General features: G+C 43.3%; 1 protein-coding gene across 1 annotated transcript in view; it reads right to left on the bottom strand.

Moving 5' to 3' along the window:
- Positions 1-27200, bottom strand: part of PDE10A (phosphodiesterase 10A) — a 464736-nt gene that overhangs the window by 22389 nt on the left and 415147 nt on the right. Inside the window, 1 exon segment of the mRNA XM_030198081.1 lies at positions 14623-14734. Coding sequence (XP_030053941.1) covers positions 14623-14734 — 112 coding nt within the window.

Here is a 27200-nt window from a genome sequence, read left to right as displayed (position 1 = left end):
GTCTAATAGTGCGCCCCACATAGAACAAATGGCAGGGGCACTCAATAATGTAAACTACAAAAGATGTAGTGCAGGTCGTGCTGTGTCTTAGTAGAAATGTCCTTAACGTTTGAGGATGAGTCCACTGTGTCATAGAATGAGTTTGACTACAAAATTGGCAAGAGCCGCAAGGTTGGTGAATACCTCCCTCTATGCACAAGTTATTATGTGTAATAGAGGTATGTACTAATCGGTCCCTAAGATTTTTTCCTCGAGTATAAGCAATGCATGGCTGTTCCAAAAAAATATTATGGAAAGTTAACACCTGCCAATGTTTGTTAATAATTTGGGCGATTTGAGGAGCCATAGTAGAAAAACCCAACACGCATACCATCCTGTTTAAAGGTTCCTTAGGTTTATCAATAAGCAATAATGATCTCTGAGCGAACCACGCTCGTTTATATGCTTGTCTGATACAATTCTCAGGGTATCCTCGACACCGTAATTTATCCATTAATAAGGCAGCTTGATGTTTAAAGGATATATCAGTGGTACATATTTTCCGTAAACGTAAAAACTGGCCTATTGGTAAAGACCATTTTAACCTATGAGGATGATGACTATTGAACTGCAATAGAGTGTTTCTATCCGTGGGCTTGTGATAAACTGTGGTCTGTAAAGTGCCATTTGCCTTAATAATTTCTGTGTCCAGAAATCTAGCATGTTGTCTATGTTTATTCATAGTAAATTTCAAATGGACATCTTTGCTATTCAACCAGTCAAAAAACTGATTTAGATGACTCTCAGAAGATGTCCAAATAAAAAAGATATCATCTATGAATCTACCCCAGTATAAGATATAGGTAGTCCACTGTGAGGCATATAAATTCATTTCCTCAAAGTCACTGACATACAAATTAGCAATGCTAGGGGCTGCTGCCGTACCCATAGCTACTCCAGTGATTTGTAGAAAAAATGTTGACTCAAATTCAAAATAGTTATATTTCAAGACAAGAGTCGCCAAAGAGTGCAGGAAAGAAGATGGTATGCGTTCAGTAGTGGAGCGCCTGGCCAACGTATTTCTTACAATGTTAAGAGCCAAATCCTGGGGGATATTTGAATACAACGATTCGATGTCTAGAGTAACTAAAAATGTGTCCTCAGAAATGTCCTTTATCTCAGATAATTGACGCAAAAAGTGGGCTGTATCGCGAATATAAGACCTAGCCAAAATAACGTAGGGCTGTAAAAAATGATCCAAAAACTTTGACAAGGGTTCCAGTACAGTACCGCATAAGGACACGATAGGGCGTCCCGGGGGTTTGTTTAGATCTTTATGAATCTTGGGAACCGTATAAAATACTGGGTTCCTAGGGTTAATGACTTTCAAAAAGCGTGATTCTGCCTTTGTGAGAAAGCCATTTCGTGTAGCTTGGTCTACAATATCAACAATTCTCATAAATAACTCTGGACCTGGATCTTGTGGTAACCGTTGATAATATCTAACATCAAGAAGTTGTCGAAAAACCTCCTCCATGTACGTATTCTTGTCCTGGATCACCACTGACCCGCCCTTATCTGCAGGACGGATGACAATTTTAGAATCCTTGGATAAGACCTCCAATTCCTGTCATTCTACTTTTGTCAGATTGTCATACCATCTTCTATGTTGTCCATACATGCGTTCAGTTGTTTCTAATTTTTCCACATCTCTGAGAACTAAAGCTTTAAACATCGCAATGTGGGTATCCATCGGGCCCGGGGGAATCCAGCGGGATTTAGGTCGGAATAAAGACTCATCGTTATATAATGAATTCTGCTGAGAAAAAAATAGTTTAACCTGTAAATTTCTAAAAATTCTAGCTAGGTCAATCCTGGTTGAAAAAGCGTTATGTGATATGGTAGGCACAAACGAGAGCCCTCTCTCCAACACCTGCATTTGTGTAGGAGTGAGGGGTCTTTGAGAAATGTTAATTACGTTTGATTCCTTAAATGGCTGGATCGTGTTACAGGGCCCTGCGTTCCTAAAAAAGCTGGAACAGGCGATATCGTCGGTGGATTCATATTGGATTGTATTATTTGTGAGGGGCCCTGAGGAATGTTGACGTGATTATGGGCCCCAACATCTTGATATTGTTGATGCTGGTAACCTGTATTCGATGTCATAACCCCTGGGTAAGAAGTAACAGGTATAGGTCATTGATAATGTGATTGGAACATAGGTTGTGATACATAATATTGTTGTGGATTTTGATTTTGAAACCCCGGGCGTCGGTAACCTCGTTGGCGTGAGCGTCTTCCTCTGCCGCCTCTACCTCGTTTGCGATCGCGGGATTGTCTCCCGCTATCAGAACTTTCTTCCGAACTTGAAAAGGCTTCTGGTACCCCACCTGATTCCTGATATTGATCATGATTATTTTTGTCTCCAAGCCAATTGTATATAGGGCCAGCAGCATAATCTGACTGGTCCCTTTGAAGTTTTTTAATCTTATTTTGTTTTAGGGTGCCATAATATTGATCTAATGCTGACAATTCAAAACTAAGCTGTTCCTCTGGTTTGAATATAATTTCTGGTGTTTGAGATGACATTTGTAATTGGGTAATAATTCCTTCTGTATTGACCTGAAGTTCCTTAATTGTTTCCTGCGCTGTTTCAATCACTAGTAACATCAGGTCCCTTGAGCAACGGTTTAAAATGGCCGCCCACCGTTCTAAAAAAGGTGTTTTATCTCGAAAAATTTTTGGTTCTTTTTGTATTCGTAGTCCTCTAGGTATTATGTGTTGTTTGACATATTCAATGAGCTGTTGTTCATGCAACTCCAATCTGATCATATTTCGTCTGTTCTGTATATAAGCATTTTTTAAAGCTAAAAAGTTTGTATCCCCACAACTGGGAGTATGTTGTCCTAATAATGATGTTCTCTGTAAAACTGATGTGACGTGTTCATCTGAATATCCAAACATGGCTTGCCAGTTAGATGCCATAATAGTATAATGATATATAAAGTCCTCCAACAGAAAACGAGTTCACAATATCAATGTCTCTGGTAACATTCAACTGCTAATAAACACAAACCAGGACTCAAAAGCCACCTACTGCGAGTAAGTGTAATAATAAACAGTTATTTCACCCGTATGTGATCAATAATTTTTATGTGTAGAGTACCCTCAGATATAAACCACCGTGACTGCAGTCAATAATGCTGCTACAACGTGGCATAGCACTTCTTTCATTGGGTAACTCTTACTATATTTTTTTGGGTAAAGAGCAACCTCTGCTCATATTTTTTTGCATCCCAATCACCACAGTGCTATAAAATCACTTATACATTTGTTTAAAAGATTACATATACTAGGTGAAAAAAACTGTACACTTATCTCGTAAGTTCTTGCCTCTCTGGCAGAACTGTGTTGCCTTGCTGAAACAATTAGCAATTGCCTTCCCCTGGATCCGCCCGACTCCGCGGGGTTTCAAAACAATTTCCTCAGGGACAAAGGGTTAAGGCTACATAAATCGCTTCTTCTTCTTTATTCTGTCTCAAGCAATCCACAAAACAAGGCAAAACCTGCTTTTACCTTGTGGCTTATAAAGCATCTGCGTCCATGTGAAATCGGAGATCACGTCACTTTTTTCTTTTTTTCTTTTTTCAACTAGCTTTATGCAAACAGTTACAAAGCTAGCAAACAGACGAAATACCAACAGATGTAGAAGAGCTTTGCAGATCAAATTATGGTGTTCCATTCAACATTGTCATTAAGTCCCAAAGGGTTGATTGTTTTTAAAGTGAAGATCCACCACTGTTCCCGTCTAATCAATGCCGTAGTCCGGTCCATATTATTTATCCAAGCAGGAATATGGTCAATAATAAACCACCGTAGATCTGCAAATGTATGTTTAAATTGTTCACAATGTGGAACCAGAGGATCTGTCATGGTTTTTGTAGATAATCTGCTTTTATGTTATGCTTTTATGATATGGAGCATCAGGAAGGCGGCTTTCATAGAGGTAGGGCCTTGAAAATTCTTTCCTCCCATACAGTATGTCCCCTAATGTGTATTAAATATTTATTTTATTAAAATGTATGTCACTTTTTTGTATCAAAATGCTCATGAAATTATATAATAACAGTTAAATATATAAAAAAAATCACAACAGGGTTATACAGATCTCACCAATGATAAATCAGGCCCATTAGTCAAAATCCCATTACCACTGTAAATCAAATAATCATGCTTTGAGAGCCTGATAAAAATACATCAGGTTTGTGAAAGCCCCGATCTCCTAAGGAAGCTTATTCCAAAGACCAGGGATGACTCATGAAAACTGGTGATGAGAAAAAGTTATACCTAACACATATTTTGAGGAACGCAATTCTCATAAATTTGCATCTTGTGATCACAGAGGCATCTAAAGATCATATGGCCTTAGCCACTTAGGTACTGTTATATATTTATCCACTCCTACCATAGCTAAGATAACATTCAAGCACCTTTCTGACCTCATTTGCAACTTTTTTAAAATTAGTACCTTATTTTCTTACTCCTGTTACTCTATCTTATCTATCTACGTATATGTTCAATCTTTGCTTATACCCTATGCTGTCCAATAAAATGTTCTGTTGTACATTGTGTTGACATTGTAATGTAGTATATGGCTGTTTTTTTTTACTGCTGTAATTGTCTATTGCTTATGTTTGACTTTTTCTTGCTGTACACCGCTTTGAGGCCCAGATGCACAAAACCTAACGAGCCCACAACTTGTGTTTTAAACTGATTCCAGCCAGTTTAAAACGCAAGTAGTTCACCCCGGGCATACACTAAGGGCATTTTCCCTGCCACGGTAGCAGGCAACAAAAACAGAATGCAAATGATTGAAAAGCTATTATAATGAGCTGCACTACCGTTGCAGCCCATTATAATGAGATGCACCACCGTTTTTCCGATTCCCTTACCGTAGGAACCCTAACGAGATGTCTGACCTCTTGTTAGGGCTCCTGTGAGGGAATCGGAAAAGAAAAGGGCCCCCAAAAAAGGTAAAAAAAAAAAAGCAGGGAGCGCATGTGAGGGGCGTCCTTTAAGGACGTACTCTCCCTGCGCTTCTGAGAGACGTCTTTTTTTTTGCTCTGCCGGCGCTGGTGTTTTTCCCCCCTTCTATTTTGTCTTCGCCGCCCCTCCACAGCAAAACTTTTATGTTTTCCTGGTTGCCGGAGAATCGGGACGTCCCTTTAGATTAGGCTCCTCTGGTCTCTTCGGCCAATCAGAGCGCGTTTCGCTGACAACAGCCAGCTAAGTCCGCTTTGATTGGCTGAAGAGACCAGGAAGAGGAGCCTAATCTAAAGGGACGTCCCGATTCTCCGACTCAGGTACCGAAGGACTAGAGAATGCAAGTGAGCTACAACGAGTAGCTCATTTGCATTCCCTATCGTTGATGCATTCCCGTTCCCTACCGATTCGCTATGGAATCGGTAGGGAACGGGAATTACCAAAGTCTTTAATGCATCTGGGCCTGAGTGAATTCCTTCAAAAAGGAGGTAAACAAATCCTAATAAATAAATGAATATTGTTAAGAGCCTTAAATAAATTCTGGAGGAGTGGCCTAGTGGTTAAAGTGGTGGACTTTGGTCCTGGGGAACTGGGTTCGATTCCCACTGCAGGCACAGGCAGCTCCTTGTGACTCTGGGCAAGTCACTTAACCCTCCATTGCCCCAGGTACAAATAAGTACCTAAGCCGCATTGAGCCTGCCATGAGTGGGAAAGCACGGGGTACAAAAAAAAAAAAAGTCAATGTAAATGGCCAGAACAGAAGAGACATGAGCTCTCCATCTACCGTCAACAATCATGCAGTCAAATTTTGAACTAACTTAAGCTTTCACAAAAATTTTCTTTGAATATAATAAATTGCAACAATCATGGAAGGGAACTTTCAAACAATGTGTAAGTCAGAATTGGGACATCCCGCCCATAATGTCCAAATAAACGGCCGTCTCACAGTTATTCTTGAACAGGAAAGACGTCCAGATTTCCTTTTCGAAAATATGTGAGAAGGACGTCCTTATGCTGGGTCATCCATCCTGAACAAATGTTTTTCAAACTGAAACATTTAAATTATAAACAGGGGTAAACAAGGCACAGGGTTGTGACACAGACATCCTTGCAGAATAGAGGAGTAGCCCAGTGGTTGGTGCAGTGGACTGTAAACCAAGGGAAAAGGGTTCAAATCCCATTGTAACTTATTTTGTTCATAACTGTGATCTCTCTGGGACGTGAAAAATGCCTACTGTATCTCAATGTACACCACTTAAATTAGCCTGCACGCTTCCAGATGTCTTATATCATTATGTACAGTAAGTATATTTCTGTTCCTGGAGGGAGACCCAGAAACAAAAATTAATAGAGTTACAGTAGGATTTCAACCTCTGTCCCTTGGTTTACAGTCCACTGTACTTACCACTCCTCTGAACTGCTTACTGTTTTGTTCAGAATGAACATAATACCTGCAGCTGACACAGAGTCTGGTTTTCCTTTCAGGGGAGAGGGAGGGGGACAGCAACCATTGGGGGATTAAGGAGGTGTCATGCCTTAATCCCTCCAGTGGTCATCTGCTCAGAGCACCATTTTGTACCCTGGATGTGACCGAAATAGGTCTAACTTAGGATGTCCTTTTTTAGACTCGGACGTTTCTTTCTGTTCAGGAATCGCTGCTGGATGTCCCAATTTTGGGCTCTCCCTAGGCCTGCCCAAACCATGCCTACAACATGGCCAGCAGTGTAAAACGTCCAAATTCTGATTTTCCACAAATCAGGATTTAGATGTTTTTAGCAGATGGACATTTTGTTTAGCATTTTGAGACATCCATCTTTTGCGGCATTTTGAGACATCCATCTTTTGCGCTGAATATTGGCTTAACCGGTTAAGTTGCCATGATCAAAGATGAAACTGGATATTCAATGCCAGCCGTTGGATATGGCTTGGCATTTAATATCCAGTCTGACCGCCAGCATTGCGCAGTCACCACGCAGTCTGACGCCGGCTGAATATTCGGGTGGGGGGGATAGAATCTGAGTGGGGAAATGCCCAGAAGAATCAAGAAAATCTACTTCTGTGTCTTTATCTGATGGGCCTTTTACTAAAGCTTAGCACAGCTAAGATGGTATAAAATGGACTTCGTAGCATTTTGTGCATGTTAAACTTTAGTAAAAAGGCCCCAGAGTCTAATGACAGATGGTTCAACTCCTTTAAAATCCTAAAAGTAGTACAAGCCCCTCCCCACTTAAAATGCCTGAAGTTTGGTCTCAACAGTATCTCAAGGATATCTTTCAAATTATGCGTTTTCATTCACTAAATTCTGTTTGGTCAAGCCCCATCATATATGAATAATCTTATTGAATTACCCCCCTCGTAATTTTCTCTTGCATTTCCCTAGCTGTAAGAATGTGATATATAAAACAATTCACTCGAATTTCTCCTATCAAGGCAACAACATTTGGAATTCTCTTCCTAAATCAATCAAGTTTACCGATGATTACCTAACTTTTAGAAGTCTTCTAAAAACTTCAATCTGGCCTTTCTGAATACAAAGAACTCTATTTGAATTTTGCCCACACCCTTTTCTTAATCTCATTTCCCATCTAGTCCTGCCTAATTATGCTTTCACCTATCTACCCTTAATTATTTGTTTGTCCTTGAGATAGTCTAAATCCCTGGTTTCTTACTGCACATGTATTAATTTGCTTCTTGAACTTATTGTAATTTGTATTATATTCTGTACATTATTATCCACAATGAATATGCATGAAAGAGATTTGCATATAATGGAGGAAGTATATAAATCACGCTCATGCATATTCATTGTGGATATCTTGAAAACCTAACTGGCAAGGGGTACTCCAGGACTGGATTTGGGAAACACTGCTATAAAGAGTGCTCAGCCCGGATTGTCCTTTACAGGATAATGCTGAGCTCGAATTTTTCCTGGCACCTAAGTTTTGGTGCCATTTACTAAATCCAGCCCAATATTCAAGGTGTAGTCACACCATGGAGCAATACAGAAGCATTAGGATATTCTTCGTTTTATTCTTTATTAATTTCCTAATATTCTGTTTGCTTTTTGGCCAACACCATACACTGAGCAGAAGATTTCAAGGTACTCTCCACAGTGACACTTAGATCTTTTTCCTGGGTGGTTAACTGATAATATGGAATGTAGGATCATGGAGCTACAATTTGGGTTACTCTTCGCAATATGCATCACGTTGCACTTGTCTACATTACATTTCATCTGCCCAGTCTTCCAGACTCGTAAGGTCCTCCTGAGATTTTTCACAGTCTGCAAGCAATTTAATAACTTTGAATAATGTTATCACCTGCAAATTTGATCACTTTACTCATCATTCCCTTTTCCAGATCACTTTTAAATCTGTTGAATGGCACTGGTCTCAGGACAGAACCCTGTGGCACTCCACTATTCACCCCACCTAAAAAAAAAACCCCATTAATTTAACACTACTGTCTGTTTTCTATCTTTTAACCAATTCCCAATCCACAATAGAACACTGCCTCCTATCCCATAGCTTTTCAAATTTTCTCAGGAGTTTCTCATGAGGGACTTTGTCAAAAGCTTTTTGATACACTTCATCAACTGACTTCCCTTTATCTATGTGTTTATTCACATCTTCAAAACAAATGCAGCAGATTGGTGAGACAAAACTTGTCTGGGCTCTATCCACGTTGATTCTGTCCCATTAAACCATGTTTGTCTATGTGTTCAATAAAATTGTTCTTTATAATAATCTCTACCATAGAGATCACGTGATGTGCTGAGGAGAGCGGAGGCAGGAAAGCTCACCTCTTAGGCCGAATCCCCCATCCCGCCGACAAAATAGCAGCCCAGCACTCCTTCGAGCCAACATTCGCTGAGGTAGGGGTCGCGCAAGTGAATGGACCCTTTTATTACGCGATTGGAATCAAAAATGCCTCCGAAATCGACAAAAAAAGAAGCGGAGAGGCCCCGCGCCGCAGACTCCAAAATGGCGATGAGCCCGCAGCCTGAGGCGCCAACCTCGATGTTCTCTCCGCCACAGCTGCAACAAATTACCGACGCAGTTAAGCAAGCCCTGGAACCGCAATTACAACAGCTCTCTGGGCAAATGAAAGCGGTGGAAAGCTTGCTGGCTGACACGACCCGACGAACCGGAGAATTAGAACAGAGAGTATCATCTGCTGAGGATGAACAGGCGGGCATGACAACGGAGCTTGAAGATCTAAGACAAACGGTGAAAAAACAATCGCAACAACTTGATGATCTAGAAAATAGATCGAGAAGGGGAAACCTTCGAATTATAGGAATACCAGAAACAGTTTCAGATCGTTCCCTGCCCTCCGTATTAGAAAAATGGCTCCAAACGGAATTTGCCCTGTCTGATAGTATTGGCGCGCTTTGCCTTGAACGAGCACACCGCGTGGGCCGCAAGATAGACAGTAACCAGAGACCTAGAATGGTAATGATAAAAATACATAACTTTATCCACAAAGCAGAAATCCTTAGAGGAGCACGAGAGAAACGCAATATACTGGCTTTTGAGGGGTCGCCAATTAAAATCTTTCAAGATTACTCTCCTGCGTTGCAAGAGCGACGGCGAGCTTATGGACCTGTTTGCCAAACACTGGTGGATGCTAATCAAAAATTTATGTTAATATACCCTGCCACACTGCGAATCAATTTCCAAGGTACATGGCGAACATTCTTAACCCCGAAAGATGCGCAGGACTGGCTGGCAGCGAATCTCAATGTCAAAGAAAGTAAGATTTCCTTTACATGAAACATGGCGCCAGGCAGATCTGGAGAATGCAACTGTAAAACAAGAAAGCGATCCTGAAAATAAGGAGGTACTGGGCAAGACTGGAACATTCAAAGTAAGGGGGGGGGGGAGGGAAAGCCTCACATTATTGATCCCCATATTTTTCACATTAGATAGGAGGAAGGGTAAATAGTGATGCAAGGGAAAGGGAATGGGAAGAGACAAGGGGGGTGGGTAAGGGAGGGTATAAAGGCAAGAGATAGATACTGGAGAACCAAGCAAATCAACCAGGAGGGTAGACCACAAACAAAGTCCAAATTGAGTAAGCTTTATAGGAAGTCATACATTACAGAACAAGGTGTATTTGCAACCCTGGGTGGGGCTGGGCACCCGGGGACGGTTATAGGTAGACAGAAACAGCAAATGAACACATATAGAATAACCCCACATTAAGACCACAAGATTTGCCTCATGGAACGTGGGGGGGATCTCTACACCAGTAAAGCGGGCAAAAATACTTATGTGCTTAAAGAGACACAAAGTAGATATAGGATGCCTGCAGGAGACAAAACTCACCATGGAGGAACACAATAAATTAAAGAGACAATGGGTGGGCGAGGTCCATGCAGCATCCTCGGGGGATCGTAAAGGGGGGGTAGCAGTAGTGATCCGTAAAGGGATTGCCTCAAGATCAGAACTAATAAGAGCAGACCCAAACGGACGCTATGTCTTGGTTCGCCTTTGGATACATCAGAGGGAGCTCCTGATTCTAGAGGTGTATGGCCCCAATGTATATGATGCAAAGTTTTATACCAACCTTGTGCAACTTTGTCTCCCATATAAATCCACACAGCTGCTGGTGATGGGAGATTTCAACTTAGTGGTGGATCCTAAAGCAGATTGTTCGAACCCCAGGGCGGCTTCCAGGGGGGGACCTAGGGCCCATGCGCTCTCATTTTTTCAAAGGTCTCTAGGCCTAATAGACACATGGCGCTGCTTACACCCTGAGGAGCATGATTACACCCACTTATCAAGAGCACACGGGACTTATTCCAGACTAGACTACATATTTATCTCCCAACCGGCGTTTTCCTGGGTGCTAGCATCGGAGATAGGCCCAGAAGAGGTCTCGGACCACTCCCTAGTGTGGGTTGACATTGAAGTGCCATTATTTTACCAGCAGACACGTAACTGGCGTTTCCCAAATTACCTAGCAAAGAACAGTGAATTCCAAGACTTTCTTTAAAAAAAATGGTCAGATTACCTTTATAACAATAGTGGCCACATAGATCAACCAGAACTACTCTGGAGTGCAGCTAAGGCTGTCCTTCGAGGCGAGATCATTGCCTTTGTTCATGCCAAAAATAAGAAGCAATCCATAGCAATAACACGATTAGAGCAGAGTCTACGGAAAGCTAAGTCCCAATTTATTAAACGCCCGACCGAAGAGACTAAAGAACAATTGCGAGCAATTCAAGTAACACTGAATGCTTTATTACAGGAGAGGGGACAGAGATTTTTAGCGACTCAGCGATGTAAATTTCAAAGATTTGGGAATAGGCCAGGAACACTACTATCACACCTAGTCAATGCATGGGGACCCCGCAAGCCAATAGTGACACTCAGAGATTCGACAGGGAAGGTATATAATAAAAGTGACAAAATAGCTGAGCTTCTCTCAAAATTTTTTGCCAACCTGTACAGCTCACCTGTCGAACCAGAAGTAGGGCAGATAAACCAGTTTTTAGATAAGGCTGGGCTACCTAAATTATCAGAAAAAGAAAAACTCGAAATGGAGGCACCCCTGGAGGCAAAAGAGATTCAGGAAGTCATCAAGTCAATGCCTACAGGGTCGGCTCCAGGTCCAGATGGATATTCTGGGGAGTTTTACAGGCTATTGCCCAGCTCCTTCTACCCAGTAATACATGCATTTTATGAGCAAGTAATAGAAGCAGGCCACTTCCCACAACACGCAAACTTAGCTTTAATATCTTTAATTTTGAAACCCGGGAAGTCAGATGACCTGGCCGACTCCTATAGACCCATATCACTTATCAATGTGGACTTAAAAATCCTAGCCAAGATTCTTGCCAACCGGTTATCAGGGATACTACCCAGGGTGGTGGGAGAGGAGCAGGTGGGATTCGTCAAAACCAGACAGGCAACTAAGAATGTACGTAGGCTCTTACTGGCAATGGCAGCGGGACAGCTGACAGAGACACCAACTGCTTTATACTCACTAGATGCCGAAAAAGCATTTGATAAAGTGAACTGGACATATCTGTTCGCCGTCCTGCGGTACATGGGCATTGGGGGATGGTTCTACAATGCAATCGTAGCACTATATACAGACCCGTCAGCTGCAGTAATAGTAAATGGGATTAGAGACAAGCCTTTCGAGATAGCGAGGGGTACAAGACAGGGCTGCCCACTGTCCCCAGCATTGTTTATCCTGTCATTAGAGCCCCTGCTGAGAGCTTTGAAGAAATCAGAAGAAGTCTCAGGAGTGCAGGTGGGGAATAAAATTATCAAAACCTTAGCGTTTGCAGATGACTTGATGATTGGGACAACTCATCCTTCAGCCTCGCTAGACCAGATTATACAGAAAACTGAGGAATATGGCCGAATCTCAGGGTTTACTTTGAACAAAAAAAAATCACTGGCCATGGAGGCATATCCAGACAAAGGAGGCCCGGACCGGGAGGACTGCCCTCTGACCAAAGTAAAAGGGAAAATTAGATATCTGGGCACCAACATAACACAAGATCTGGGCAGACTATACCAAGAGAATGTTGAGCCCCTGCTGGAGACCACACGTCTAAAACTAAGAATGTGGGAACCATATCCTCTGTCGCTGTTGGGGCGCATCACTGTCTATAATATGATGATCGCGCCCAAGTGGATATATGTTTTCCAGACTCTCCCTCTGTTTCTGAAAACAGAAGATGAAAAACAGTTAAATAAGCTCATTCAGAGATTTCTATGGAGAGGACGAAAAGCAAGACTGCCGATACAATTATTGCACACCCCGCGAGAATATGGAGGCTTGGGCCTATTGAATATGCGTTATCTCACCATTGCCAGTGGCATGCGACATATCACAGATTGGTATAGGAATACCACAGAATTTTCAGACACACCCTTAGAAACTTCACTAACTCAAGGAGTCCATTTTAGCTGCTGGCTACATATGGGAATGGGCCAACAGCCTAGGCTCCTCCAACAATCATACCTACTTCCAACAGCCAGATCAGTATGGAGATGGGTATGTAAAAAGCACAACTTCTCGTGGAGAGTGACCCCATATCTATCTATTTGTGAAAACCCGCAGTTCCAGCCCGGAATCATGCATGATGGGTTCCGTATATGGAGGCGAAGCGGTCTGGCATATATTCATCAAGTGGTAACAGAAGAGGGGCAAATGAGAACTTTTGAAGAACTACAGACACAATTTACCCTCAAACCAAGGGATCGTTTTCACTACTGGCAGTTGACTCATTATGTAAAAAGTTTGCCCTGGGAGTGCCTCACAGAGGATGTGCAGGAGGAACTTTCATCGGCATACTCCCTGCAGTCCCAGGGCAGAGTGTCATTGTCCATGAATCATCGTCATTTAAAAGACAGGACAGAAGAACCGGACTACCAGTTGCTGACTGAACAGTGGAACACGGACCTAGGCACGATCTTGCCACCAAATATAATACAGGAGTATATCAACAAGGTCCAAAAAGCTTCCAAAATGGTTCAATACAGCGAAATGGAATACAAATTTGTAATGAGGGCATATATCCCTCCAAGGAGAGCCTTCCACATGGGAATATCCCCGGATGGTGCATGCCCTAAGTGTGGGGCGCACGGGGCGACACTTGGACACATGTTTTGGTCATGCCCCAGCATCCAAAAATTTTGGACAATACTTACCCAGTCGATCTCACAGATGTGGGGTGCTACCTGTAAGAAGGGACCACAGATGTTATTTGGAAAACCCATGATGGTGCACCCGATTCCGACAGGGTTTAAGGGATTTACTCATAGAGCCATAATGATTGCAAAAAAAGTTATACTTACTGAATGGATTACAAATAAAACTCCAACCTTGCAGCAGTGGCGTGGTTTGATGATAGACTACATGAAGTTTGAAAAGAAATTGGCAGACTATAAAAGTGAAAGAAGATTTACAGAAAAGGACTTCCATCGGATTTGGACTGCCTTCTGGCAAACTATCCCCTTAGGGGGAAGAGGCCGGATCCTGAATTTGTAGCAGAACTGCTTGGACAATCCAGTACAAACGGATCGGCTAAGGACATAAGAGCATAAGGGAGGGTGGACGTGGGAGGGAAGGGGGGGAGGGGGGGAGATAGGAAACAAGGTGCCTACGGGAAATATTACAGGAATATCAATAAGGACATTTGGAAAAGGTTTTAGGTCATGATAGATTAGAAGTTGATGTTAGTAAAATTGAGAGATAGTTGAAGTTATAAATAACCTGTTTATGTTAGACATGAAAATTGTTCAGAGCCTTTGCTGAATATGATATGGAATTTTCCGTGCAAATCAATAAACAAATTTAAACATAATAATCTCTACCATTTTGCCTGGCACTGATATCAGGCTTACCTGTCTGTAAATTTGCCAGATCATCCCTGGGAAATGTTGAACTGTTTCCGCTTTGCCCATTCTCTTAGTGGTATTTGAGTGTGTATTTGGTTTTAAAACTGAATAGCACACTCTACCAACAGCCCCTAACCCTCCCCCCCCCCCCCCCCAAAAAAAAAGAAATACATGCAGTGTTATTTTGAGACTACTATTTTCCTAGGGTCCAATGAAAAATGGAACACATGCACACCTCTGACCAGAATTCTGCATAAATATCATCTGCTATCAATCGGGTAACTGGCCACAACTTCGTCACCGAACAGAGATCACAAGCTGTCATCATCAGACCAATCAGTCGGTCCCTGCAACAAGATAATACAATCACTTTGGATGCATTTCATCACTGCCATATTTGTACAACATTCATAACAAATTTTGTAAAGAGCATTTGTAGAATTATTTAACAAACACGTAGGCCAAAAAATGCCCCATGAGTCAGACAGACAGAAGTGTTTCATTCTGTTTCACTAGGAAACTATGAGTATGCTTGGAAGAGTTTATAGTGTAAAAGAATATGTATATCCTTATCTATATCTTTAATCCATGCACACCCAGAGAGAAACACAACTGTACAGTACTACATAAAATGAAAATTGGATCTGATAAGATGCAATCAAGCACAAGGAACACTGACAATGGGACTGCTTGTAGTTTTGAAATTACAGCATAGTTTGCTTATGAATTTAGCCTCTCTCATACACTTATTAAATCATGCTTTTACCCAGGAAATACTAAGCAATACAAAAAAAAACAACAAATCTACATCTTTATATGTATATAGATCTATCTATCTATCTATCTATTGTTATGTGACTAGCCTAGATTCAATCACAAATGAGTTTAACTTTCCCTAGATGCACTGCATCTGCTGTGTACAAATCCTAGAAAGCAAGGACCTGCTGCAATCAGTTCAAAACACAGGAAATAAAAGCTTTTAATTGTTTTATTACTAAAATAATTTCATCGTTGTCAAGTGAAAATGCTATGGGCCTGACATTCAAAAGAGTTTAACTGGGCAGGAGAGGCTCTTGCCTGGTTAAACCCCACTGAGCTAGCCATCCACCAATATTTTGCAGTACTTTTAGAGGTCTTTTACTAAACTGCGGTAGCGTTTTTAGCTCACAGTAGAAATCAGCTAGCGGTAAACATTCCTATGGGCATCTCGGCGTTTCCTGCCAGCTGATTTCTACCGTGAGCTAAAAACGCTACCGCTGCTTAGTAAAGTACCCCCTTAAGCAGGTACTGCCACTGAATATTGCTTGCGACCACTGTGGCACTATCTAATTACTACCGAGGCAGCTGTGCTGGAGCAGAGCCGGTAGCTAATCCAAATGTGTGATATTCAATCCACCACCGAGTTAGCTAACCAAGAAAAGTTAGGACATAATAAATGTGGTAGTCAGTGGTGTAGCTACGTGGGGCCATAGGGGCCTGGGCCTCCCCAAATTTGCTCTGGGCCCCAGGTTTGGCTGGTGGGGGTCCCCAACCCCTGCCAGCTGAAGCCTTCATCCAGTGCTGGTCACTGGCACCGCCGCATTGCCTGCCCTGCTCTCTCTTCCCTTTCACATCCAGCATGCTTCTTTTAGTGTAATTGCTCAGTTTCACTAAAAAGAGCGTGCTGGATGTGAGGGGAAGAGAGATCAGGGCAGGCAATGTGGCGGCAGCGTGGTACCGGAGATCAGCACTGGAAGAAGGCTTCAGCTGGCAGGGGTTGTGGACCCTCGCCAGCCAAAATGTACAGCAGCGGCAGTGGGTGGGGAGCGGGAGCAGCAGGGCAGCAAGGTGGCGGGGGGCAGACCAAAATGTGCCCACTTCACCTTGGACTCTGGCCCTCTAGAGGTCATGGAAGTCATTTTGAACCCAGAGCCAAAATGAGCAGGATCGAGTAGGCATTGTTCCTACCCCTCTCCCTACATTAGATCACCAGGGGCCCTTGTTAACGCTGGGGTTCTACAGAGAGGTGTAGTGGGTCTTCAGGAGGTCGGGAAGTTGGTGGATACCCTTGAGGGGGGGGGAGCTTAGGAGGGGAGTTTGGGAGGAGGATCAGAAAAAAAAGCCAATATTCTGCTTACTACCTGGTTAGCTAATTGGATAATAGCCTGAATACTGCCATTACCTGGTTAATTTAGGGGAGGTGGACAGAGCCTGGATACTCAGTACTAGGAGCCAGATAGGTGTTGACATTGAATATTCAGTTTTGAGGGTTTAAAAAAATGCTGACCACCTCTGGCTGAATAAATACAGAATATGGATATAGCCTGTATTTAGAAAACGTGTGTGGGGGTAGGGCGGGGGGAGGGGAGTCAACGTGTTCATGCTCAACACATCTACCCTCTTTTCTACATAGCCTTTAGCTCCTGAAAAGTAAATCTGGTTAATGGAACACAGCTGAAGAGGAGATGCAGGTCCATCACAAACCTCTCTGAGGGGCCCTTTTACTAAGCTGCGTAGGCGTCTATGTGAGCCCAACGCACGCCAATTTGGAGTTACTGCCCGGCTACCACGAGGTCCGTGCGGTAATTTCATTTTTTTATGTGCCAGAAAATATATTTTTTATTTACTGGTGCGCGGCAAAAATCGGGTGGTAACTCAGACTTGACACGCGTAGGCAATTATGTATTTATTTGTAGCATTTGTATCCCACATTTTCCCATGAATTTGCAGGCTCAATGTGGCTTACATTTGCCATAATGGTGGTTGCCATTTCCGGGTAACAGAATTACAGTTAATGCGAGAGACCTTACCACTAAGCCAATTGGTTGCGATAAGGTCTCAGACAAAAAATGGACATGCGGCAATTTTTATTTTGCCGCATGTCCATTTTTAGCAAAAATTTTTTAAAGGCATTTTTTGCAGGTGCGCTGAAAAATGGATCTGCGCACGCTCAAAACCTGCGCCTATGCTACTGCAGGCCATTATTCAGCGCACCTTAGTAAAAGGACCCCTTAACCTTTACAACTGCCCTCTCTCCCCTCAAAGATGGGAAAGCACTGGTGGCTCTCTACTCCACTCCACATTTATCCTGATAGCTAGACCAAGGAACCTTCTTACCAATGTGCCATGACCAATATTTTGCCATGGATACCTTTGCAGCGTGGGATTACATAAATAATGTCCACCTCATGGCTATGATCTTTAAGATGGACATCTGAAAAGTGTCAGTACAGTTAAAAGTATTGCCAGAGATAGGGAAGAGAGGCAGAAGCCTTACATTTCTACTACAGATAATGCAAGTCAAAAAGACCCCCCCCCCCCTCAAATATATTCACTTTTACATTATACATTTAAACACATTCTACACGAGATAAGAAGTGAACACTAATTCTAAACACATTAGTACTCTTCTAAGCTTGCTAATTTTAGTAATCTTATTTTTAAATTAGTTCTTTTCCAGTTAGGACTTGTGTTCTAATGAATAATTGAACAATTTATTTCTAACAGCATAGTTATCTGAAGGCTACAAGTTGACAGTTTTAAGGGAATTTTACAAGTTGTACTATCAGAGCACCATCACCTCTGCGTCTTGGAGCCACTTCCTCCTTTACTGCACCACCTCCCAGATGGTTAATGCCTGTGCATCCAATCTCGAGCGTGCCCATTCCATTATCTTACACTAAGGAACTCATTTCAAAAGCACACAGTAAACAAAATAAAAAAAATACAAATATTTATAAAAATTTAAAAGTCCAGCTGCTAAAACCATCCAAACTGCGATTTTGGAATGGCAGAATCTGGACGTCCTCTACTACAGCTAATCCAAATAGCAAGGGGGTGTTGTTTTAGATGGGACTAGGAAGGGCCCAAAATTAGGATGTCCAACAACGATAATCGAACAGGAAGAAACATCCAAGTCTAAAATGAAAGACATTTTTATTTAGATCTGTTTCAGTAATATCCAGGGTACAAAAGACCACTGGAGGGATTAAGGTATCACCCCTCATGAATCCCCCAGTGACTGCTGTCCCCTTCACTCTTCCCTGAAAGTGAAAACGGAAAAGAATACAAGACTCTATGAAAGTATGAGATATTATGGACATTCTGAACAAAGCAGACAGCAGGTTTGAGGAGCAGCCTAGTGGTGAGTGCAGTGGACTGTAAATCAGGGGAGCCAGATTCAATTCCTAATTTAGTTCTTTTTCCTTTAAATTGTGAAACCTCCAAAAACAGACATATACCTATTGTACTTAAATATTGATGAAACTGGCAAGCCTGAATATTCACAAAGTATTACCTTTTATTGATATAACAAACCCCTATAAAATTACTAATAACTAATGCTGAATGCTATGCTTACTAAAAATACATCATAGATTTTCCCCATCCCTGATCATTACACCAAAACATTACCAATTATGTTCATACGCAAGATGGCTGCTGACTAGGATGACCACATCTAGATGAGCTCCAGGATACAACCTAATCCTAAGGACATTGACGGATTCAGGGACACCCAGGGACATCAAGAACATCACCCAATTCTGCCCACACCTAAGGTAGAAATAATTTAAATAACAAAGCCCCATCTCGAATCCGCCTGAAGAATGGAGGGTAGCACGACCCTCACAACAGGCCCTCACCACACCTGGTGAGTTCAGACGGTTTCCGCCGCAGCTCCCTCAACACAGATCTCCCCCAGTAACTCGAGAGAATAGCATTTCCCAGACAGGTCCATCACATAACCCAACTCACCAAAGTCACAGGCGCATGGAGACCTACCTGTACATCAAACCCACACTAGTACAGGTGGACGGGGTGCTCCTGACTGGCAGAGATGCTGCCCAGGGCACCTATCAAAGGTAACAATGTTGACTACCCATGCCAACCTCGAGTGTGATGACGAGGGAAGCAGAATATACAGTGTGAAAGAGAACTGTGGCGACCAAGCAAACCAAGTAAAGAGCAGCGGAGACTGTGCCAACCACACAAGCGAACGGGGGAAACTGGAGAAACCAACGTGGCAGGGTTAGAAGTAGAGATAGGAGCGGCAACAAATCAATCAAGGAGCGATGATGGTAAGACAGAAGGGAGAACACCACGGTAGCGAACTTTGCGGCGAAAAGAACAGAGGGAAACACACTGCAAAGACAAACTCAATTACATAATTCAGGGACAGACCACAGTTCACCCAAAGGAAGGCCTACTATTAAAGCAGCCCCTGCAGCTTGGACAAGATTATTAATGAGAAAAGCATCACTGAAACAGCCAATCCTTCACAGAACTCCGAGTGTATCCACAATATGTAGCACCCAGAGTGACTGTAGTGCCTTCAGCAGTAAATAACCAAAAACCAAACCTCTCAGCACACACCAAGATTTGTGAAAGTCAGCCAGAGCTTTACCTTTACCAAGAAAGCCAAGTGATCTAGGAAGAAGTAACCTGCCATGCAAAGATACTTCAGGACTGCAGACACCCAAATATAGTCCATTTGAAAAGAACAAGTAGAAAACAAATCAGAGAAGTCTATGCACACAAACGCACACCCTTCCTGATCAGAGACAAGCTGATAAGTTAACAGAGAGTAGAGCAAAATATGAGAAACAAAGTGGAATCATTTAGCAACTGAAGAAGTTCCTTACAAGTAGTAATCGGAAGTGTGAGGCTTTAGTTGCAGCAGCCCAGAACTTGCTGTACAGGAGCCGACGAGAGAAGGAAAAATTCTAGACGTAGTCATTTGTGGAGCGCATGATCTGGTACAGGAGGTAGCAGTCCGGGAGGCCGCTTGACAACAGTGATCATAACGTGATCGCCTTTGAAATTTGCTTTCAAAAAGGTAAACATAGGAAGTCAAATATGTTAGCGTTTAACTTTAAAAATGGAAGCTATGATAAAATGAAAACAACGGGTAAAAAAAACTTAGAGGAGTGACTGAGAGGGTAAGAAACCTACAACAGGCGTGGATGCTGTTCAAAAACACCGTCCTGGAGGCCCAGGCCAAGCATATTCCACGTATCAGAAAAGGAGGACGGAAAACCGAACGACAGCCGGCGTGGTTAAAAAGTTAAGTAAAGGAGGCTATTGGAGCTAAAAAGGAATCCTTCAGAAAATGGAAGAAGGAACCGAATGAGGAAAGTAAGAAGCAAAATAAGGAATGTCAAGTCAGATGTAAAGCACTGATAAGAAAGGCAAAGAGGGATTTTGAAAGAAAGATAGTGTTAGAGGCGAAAACTGATAGTAAATTTTTTTTAGATACATTAAAAGCAGGAAACCGGCAAAAGAATCAGTTGGCACGCTGGATGACAGGAGTGTAAAAGGGGCAATCAAGGAAGACAAAGAACTAGCAGAAAAACTAAATGAGTTCTTTGCTTCGGTCTTCACCGAGGAAGATTTGTGTCGGATACCGGTGCCGGACAGAGTATTCGTAGCTGACGAGTCGGAAAAACTTATTGAAATATCTGTAAATCTGGAAGACGTAATGGAGCAGTTCTGCAAACTGAAGAGTAGCAAATCTCCTGGACCGGATGACATTCACCCTAGGGTACTGATAGAACTAAAAAATGAGCTGGCAGAGCTACTGTTAGTGATTTGTAATTTATCCTTAAAATCGAGCGTGGTACCGGAAGATTGGAGGGTGGCCAATATAACGCCGATATTTAAAGAAGGATCCAGAGGAGACCCGGGAAATTATAGACCGGTGAGTCTGACGTCAGTGCCGGGCAAAATGGTAGAGACTATAATCAAGAACAAAATTACAGAGCACATTCAAAAGCATGGACTAATGGGACAAAGTCAACATGGATTTAGTGAAGGGAAGTCTTGCCTCACCAATCTGCTGCATTTCTTTGAAGGGGTAAACAAACATGTGGACAAAGGTGAGCCGGTTGATATTGTGTATCTAGATTTTCAGAAGGCGTTTGATAAGGTCCCTCATGAAAGACTACAGAGGAAATTAGAGGGACGTGGGATCGGAAGTAGTGTCTTACTGTGGATTAAAAACTGGTTGAAAGATAGGAAACAGAGAGTAGGACTAAAAGGTCTATATTCACAATGGAGAAGGTAGTTAGTGGGGTCCCTTAGGGATCGGTGCTGGGACCTCTGCTTTTTAACATATTCATAAATGACCTAGAGATGGGGGTAACTAGTGAGGTAATCAAATTTGCCGATGACACAAAGTTATTCAAAGTAGTCAAATCGCCGAAAGATTGTGAAAAGCTACAAGAGGACCTTATGAGACTGGGAGACTGGGCGTCTAAATGGCAGATGACGTTTAATGTGAACAAGTGCAAAGTGATGCATGTGGGAAAGAGGAACCCAAACTATAACTACGTCATGCAAGGTTCAGCATTGGCAGTCATGGACCGAGAAAGGGATCTAGGTGTCGTCGTTGATGATACGTTGAAAACGTCTGCTCAATGTGCTGCTGCGGCTAGGAAAGCAAATAGAATGTTGGGTATCATTAGGAAAGGAATGGAAAACAAAAATAAGGATATTATTCTGCTGTTGTATCGCTCCATGGTGCAACTGCACCTCAAGTATTGTGTTCAATTCTAGTCGCCACACCTCAAAATAGACATAATGGAATTGGAAAAGGTGCAGAGAAGGGTGACAGAGATGATACAGGGGATGGGACGGCTTCCCTATCAGGATAGGCTGAAGAGGCTGGGGCTCTTCAGCTTGGAGGAAAGGCGGCTGAGGGGAGATATGATAGAGGTATATAAGATAATGAGTGGAATGGAATGGGTCGATGTGGAGCGTCTGTTCACGCTTTCCAAAAATACTAGGTCAAGGGTCATGCGATGAAGCTGCAGTGTGGTAAATTTAAAACGAATTGGTGGAAATGTTTCTTCATTCAACACGTAGTTAAACTCTGGAATTCACTGCCAGAAAAAGTGGTTAAGGCGGTTAACTTAGCGGACTTCAAAAAAGGGTTGGACGGCTTCCTGGAGGAAAAAGCCATAGAATGTTATTGAATGGACGAGAGAATACAGTACTTCTAGGATGGATGGGAGAAATTGCTTGTTCTTTTGGCCGCTGTTGGCGACAGGGTGCTGGGCTCGATGGACCCTTGGAGGGGCATAATCGACCAGAAACGCCTATCTCCATGGGCGTTAATCTCCGAGAACGGGTCCGTGAAGGGGCGGAGTGAACCGTATTTTTTAAAAAAAATAGACGCCCATGCTTTATTCGCCAAGGTGTGAGCTGGGCGTTTTTGCTTTTCACCGATAATGGAAAATGAAATCGCCCAGCTCAAAAACGAATAAATGCAAGGCATTTGTTCGTGGGAGGGGCCAGGATTCATAGTGCACTGGTCCCCCTCACATGCCAGGACACCAACCGGGCACCCTAGGGGGCACTTTTACAAAAACAAAAAAAAAGGTAAAAGAGCTCCCAGGTGCATAGCACCCTTCCCTTGGGTGTTGAGCCCCCCAAATCCCCCTCAAAACCCACTGCCCACAAGTCTACACCAGTACTATAGCCCTAAGCGGTGAAGGGGGGCACCTACATGTGGGTACAGGGGGTTTGGGGGGGGTTGGACGACTAGTAGCATTAAGCAGCACAATTGTAACAGGTAGGGGGGGATGGGCCTGGGTCCACCTGCCTGACGTCCACTGCACCCCCTAACAACTGTTCCAGGGACCTGCATACTGCTGCTTGGGAGGAGGGTATGACATTTGAGGGTGAAAGTAAAAAGTTGTGAAACATCATTTGTTGTGGTGGGAGGGGTTAGTGACCACTGGGGGAGTCAGGGGAGGTCATCCCCGACTCCCTCTGGGGGTCATCTGGTCATTTAGGGCACTTTTTGGGGCCTTATTCGTCAAAAAACAGGGTCCAGGAAAAGTGCCCTAAATTCTAGCTACAAACGCATCCATTATCGGCGAAGGGCGCCCATCTCTGTTCGGGTGATAACCACGCCCCAGTTCCGCCTTCACCACGCCTCCGACACTCCCCCGTCAACTTTGTCCGCATCCACGACGGAGTGCAGTTGAAAGCGTCCAAAGTTCGGCTTTCGATTATGCCGCTTTATTTGTTTTTGTGAGAGGAACGCCCATCTCCCGATTTAGGTCGGAACTTGGGCGTTATTCTCGTTCGATTATAAGCAGGTTTGTATGTCTGAGCTCTACACAGTGCCATGTTTCGCTATGATCAGCGTCTTTAGGAGCTGGAGACTAAAATTAAAAACCCCACACTACACAGTTAATAACAAAGCTTGGCATTCTGTTCATATCATGGCTACTACATTACTCAAAACATATTAAATCATTTCATATCTGTTGGTTCCAAACAAACTATATTCAAACTAATTGGACCACTCTGTGGTCTTTCACTCATCCCAGCGGGATCAATACACACTGGATGTTTGAGTTGCCCCTGGAAATGACGATGTTTATATGCGAATGCACCTGTCTATCTGCACCCCAAAGCTGCCTAATCCACTTCCTTGTTTAAACCCATTGGCTCTACAGTGTTCCAACTATAGATCAGCCTCTGTTCTTTACACAATAGGTATCGAGCTATATCACCTCCCCTACTTGTGCTTATCTAATATATTAAAACGCACCGTGAACGTTCTAATGAGGACAACGTTCTGAAGTCACTCAAACATTTCTTAGGGTTCGTGGATTCGTGGTGTGAAGCCAGCCAGGCTGCCAGCCGTCTCTGCCCCGCCCTCGCGTCAAACGTCATGACGTCCAGGGCAAACATCATGACGTCGACGGCGCAAAAAAAAAAAACGCAGCGTCAGGGAAGGAGGCGGCGCTCCCGACGTCTCTAGCCTTCCCTTCGCTGTGTTCCGCCTTCTTCTGACGTCAAGGATGACGTCAGAAGAAGGCGGAACACAACGAAGGGAAGGCTAGACGTCGGGAGCGCCGCCTCCTTCCCTGACGCTGCGCTGCCGGAACCGCCGCCACGGAGGTAAATTAAAAAAAAAAAAGAAAAGGGATGTAGGGGGAAGAGAAGAGGGTGGGCAGTTGAACAATGGGAGCGGGAGGGCAGAGGAGAAACGACAGCAAGGATGCGAAGGGGGGGGGGAAGAAGGGGGCGGGACATGCTGGGACATGGGAGACAGAAGAGCATGGATGCGAGGGGGGGTCATGGAAGGGAGAGAGGGGAATTGCTGGAAAAGGATGAATGGAGGGGGCAGGGGACAGAGAAGCATGGATGGGCATGGATTGAGATGGCAGGGCTCAGGGTGAGAGGGGAATTGATGGAAAAGGATGAATGGAGGGGGCAGGGGACAGAGAAGCATGGATGGGCATGGATTGAGATGGCAGGGCTCAGGGTGAGAGGGGAATTGCTGTAAAAAGGATGAATGGAGGGGGCAGGGGACAGAGAAGCATGGATGGGCATGGATTGAGATGGCAGGGCTCAGGGAGAGAGGGGAATTGCTGGAAAAGGATGAATGGAGGGGCAGGGGACAGAGAAGCATGGATGGGCATGGATTGAGATGGCAGGGCTCAGGGAGAGAGGGGAATTGCTGGAAAAGGATGAATGGAGGGGGCAGGGGACAGATGGGCATGGATTGGGAGGGCAAGGCTCACACTCTCTCTCTCATATACAATGTCTTTCTGACTCTCACCCTCACACACTCTGTCTCACAATGTATCACATTCACTCTCTATGTGCCACAAAGTCACTCACACACTCGCTTGGTCTCATACACTCACTCTCACAGAGAATCTGTGTCTCACACACACTCTCTCTCTCGCACACACACACACACTCTCACACTGTGTCTCACATACACACTTGCACACACTCTCATTCTCACACACACACTCTCACAAACACACTCACACCCAGACTCACTCTCTCTCTCACACACACACACTCACACTTTCACTCTGACTCTCACACAGTCATTCTCACATACACTCTCCCAAACATACACACTCCGAGGAAAACCTTGCTAGCGCCCGTTTCATTTGTGTCAGAAACGGGCCTTTTTTTACTAGTTTGTAATAATACATAAGAAAATAACAGTACCAATGGTCCATCTAGCCCAGTATCCTGTTTTCCAAACAGTTGCCAAGTCAGGTCACAAGTACCTGGCAGAAACCCAAATAATGGCAAACACTCCATACTACAAATCCCAGTGCAAACAGTTGCTTCACATGTCTGTCTCAATAGCAGACTATGGACTTTTCCTCCAGGAATTTGTCCAAACCTTTTTTTAAAGCCAGATACACTAACCGCTGTTACCACATCTTCCAGCAAAGAGTTCCAGAGTTTTAACTATTCGCTGAGTGAAAAAATATTTCTTCTTATTGTGAAGGAGTGGCCTAGTGGTTAGTGCAGTGGACTTTGATCCTGGGAACTGAGCTCAATTCCCACTGCAGCTCCTTGTGACTCTGGGCAAGTCACTTAACCCTCCATTGCCCCTGGTACAAAATAAGTACCTGAATATATGTAAACTGCTTTGAATGTAGTTGCAAGAACCTCAGAAAGGCAGTATATCAAGTCCCATTTCCCTTTTAAAAGTATTTCCATGTAACTTCCTCGAGTGTCTCCTAGTCTTTGTACTTTTGGAACGAGTAAAAAATCTATTTGCTCTACACCACTCATGATTTTGTAGACCTCAATCATATCTCCCCTCATCCATCTCTTTTCCAATGAGCTTCAGCAGTAGGCATGGTTATAGTGAACTGTTGAAATGTAAGCTCACAGTGGACATTTTTCCTGACTGGCCGAATATGAATATAATTGGTAATGTTCTGGTGTAATTATCAGAGATGTGGAAAATCTATGGTGTACTTTTAGTAAGCTTAGCATTCAGCATTAGTTGTTAGTAACTTTATAGGGGATTTGTTGTATCAATAAAATATAATACATTGTGAATATTATGTTAAATAAAGTAGTTCTTAATTGAAAGGGACTTAAAATATTACCACTTCTATTTAGATTGTGAACCCAATTCATTAATTAGAATTATCTCACACTAAGTGCGCATTAAACAAACATGCCCATACCATTATCTTACACCACGTGTGCTTGCAAGTACCATTATGTCAAACCAAATACATATTAAACAAGCATGCATGTGCTCATGTCCCTTATTTTAGAAGCTCTATTTGTGTTTTAGATGTCTGAAAACTGGCATTTAGACATCCATATTACATGGACGTCCAAATCCTGATTGTATAAAATCAGGATACAGATGTCTAAAACTGAAGTATGTCCTTATGGCAAGGGGGCATGTTCAGGGCATGTTTTGAGCAGGACTAGGGAGGGGCAAAATTATGGTCATCCAACTATGATTTCAGAGGGGAAGGGATGTCTATGTCCAAAGACACCTCCTTTACCCCCCAGTGGTTGCTGTCCACCCTGAATGTGAAAATGGCAAGGGATATTGGATTCTGCAACAGCTTTGGGAACTATGAATGTTTATGGTACTAAAGCTTTTTATTGTAATCCTTTATATACCATCTGCAAGGTATCAATGCAATGTACATTGAGTTACAGTTAGTATTTTTCTGTCCCTGGAGAGCTCATAATCTAAGTTTGTACTTGAGGCAATGGAGGGTTAAGAGATCACAAGGGGCTGCAATGGGATCTGGTTCTCAGCCTGCTGCTCTAACCATTAGGCTTCTCCTCTACGTGGACATCTATGTGGTCACTCTTGGGCTCATTTTCGAAAGAGAAGGGTGCCCATCTTTCGACACAAATCAGGAGATGGGCGTCTTTCTCCCAGGGTCGCCCAAATCGGCAAAATCAAAAGCCGATTTTGGGTGCCCTCAACTGCTTTCCGTTGCGAGGACGACCAAAGTTCCCAGGGGTGTGTTGGAAGCATAGCGAAGGTGGGACTGGGGCGTGCTTAACATGGTCCATTTTTTC

Source organism: Microcaecilia unicolor, chromosome 3 (genome assembly GCF_901765095.1).
Source record: "Microcaecilia unicolor chromosome 3, aMicUni1.1, whole genome shotgun sequence".
Taxonomy (NCBI): domain Eukaryota; kingdom Metazoa; phylum Chordata; class Amphibia; order Gymnophiona; family Siphonopidae; genus Microcaecilia; species Microcaecilia unicolor.
Note: the sequence above shows the minus strand (reverse complement) of the source record. Positions and strands in the feature narration are given on the sequence as shown.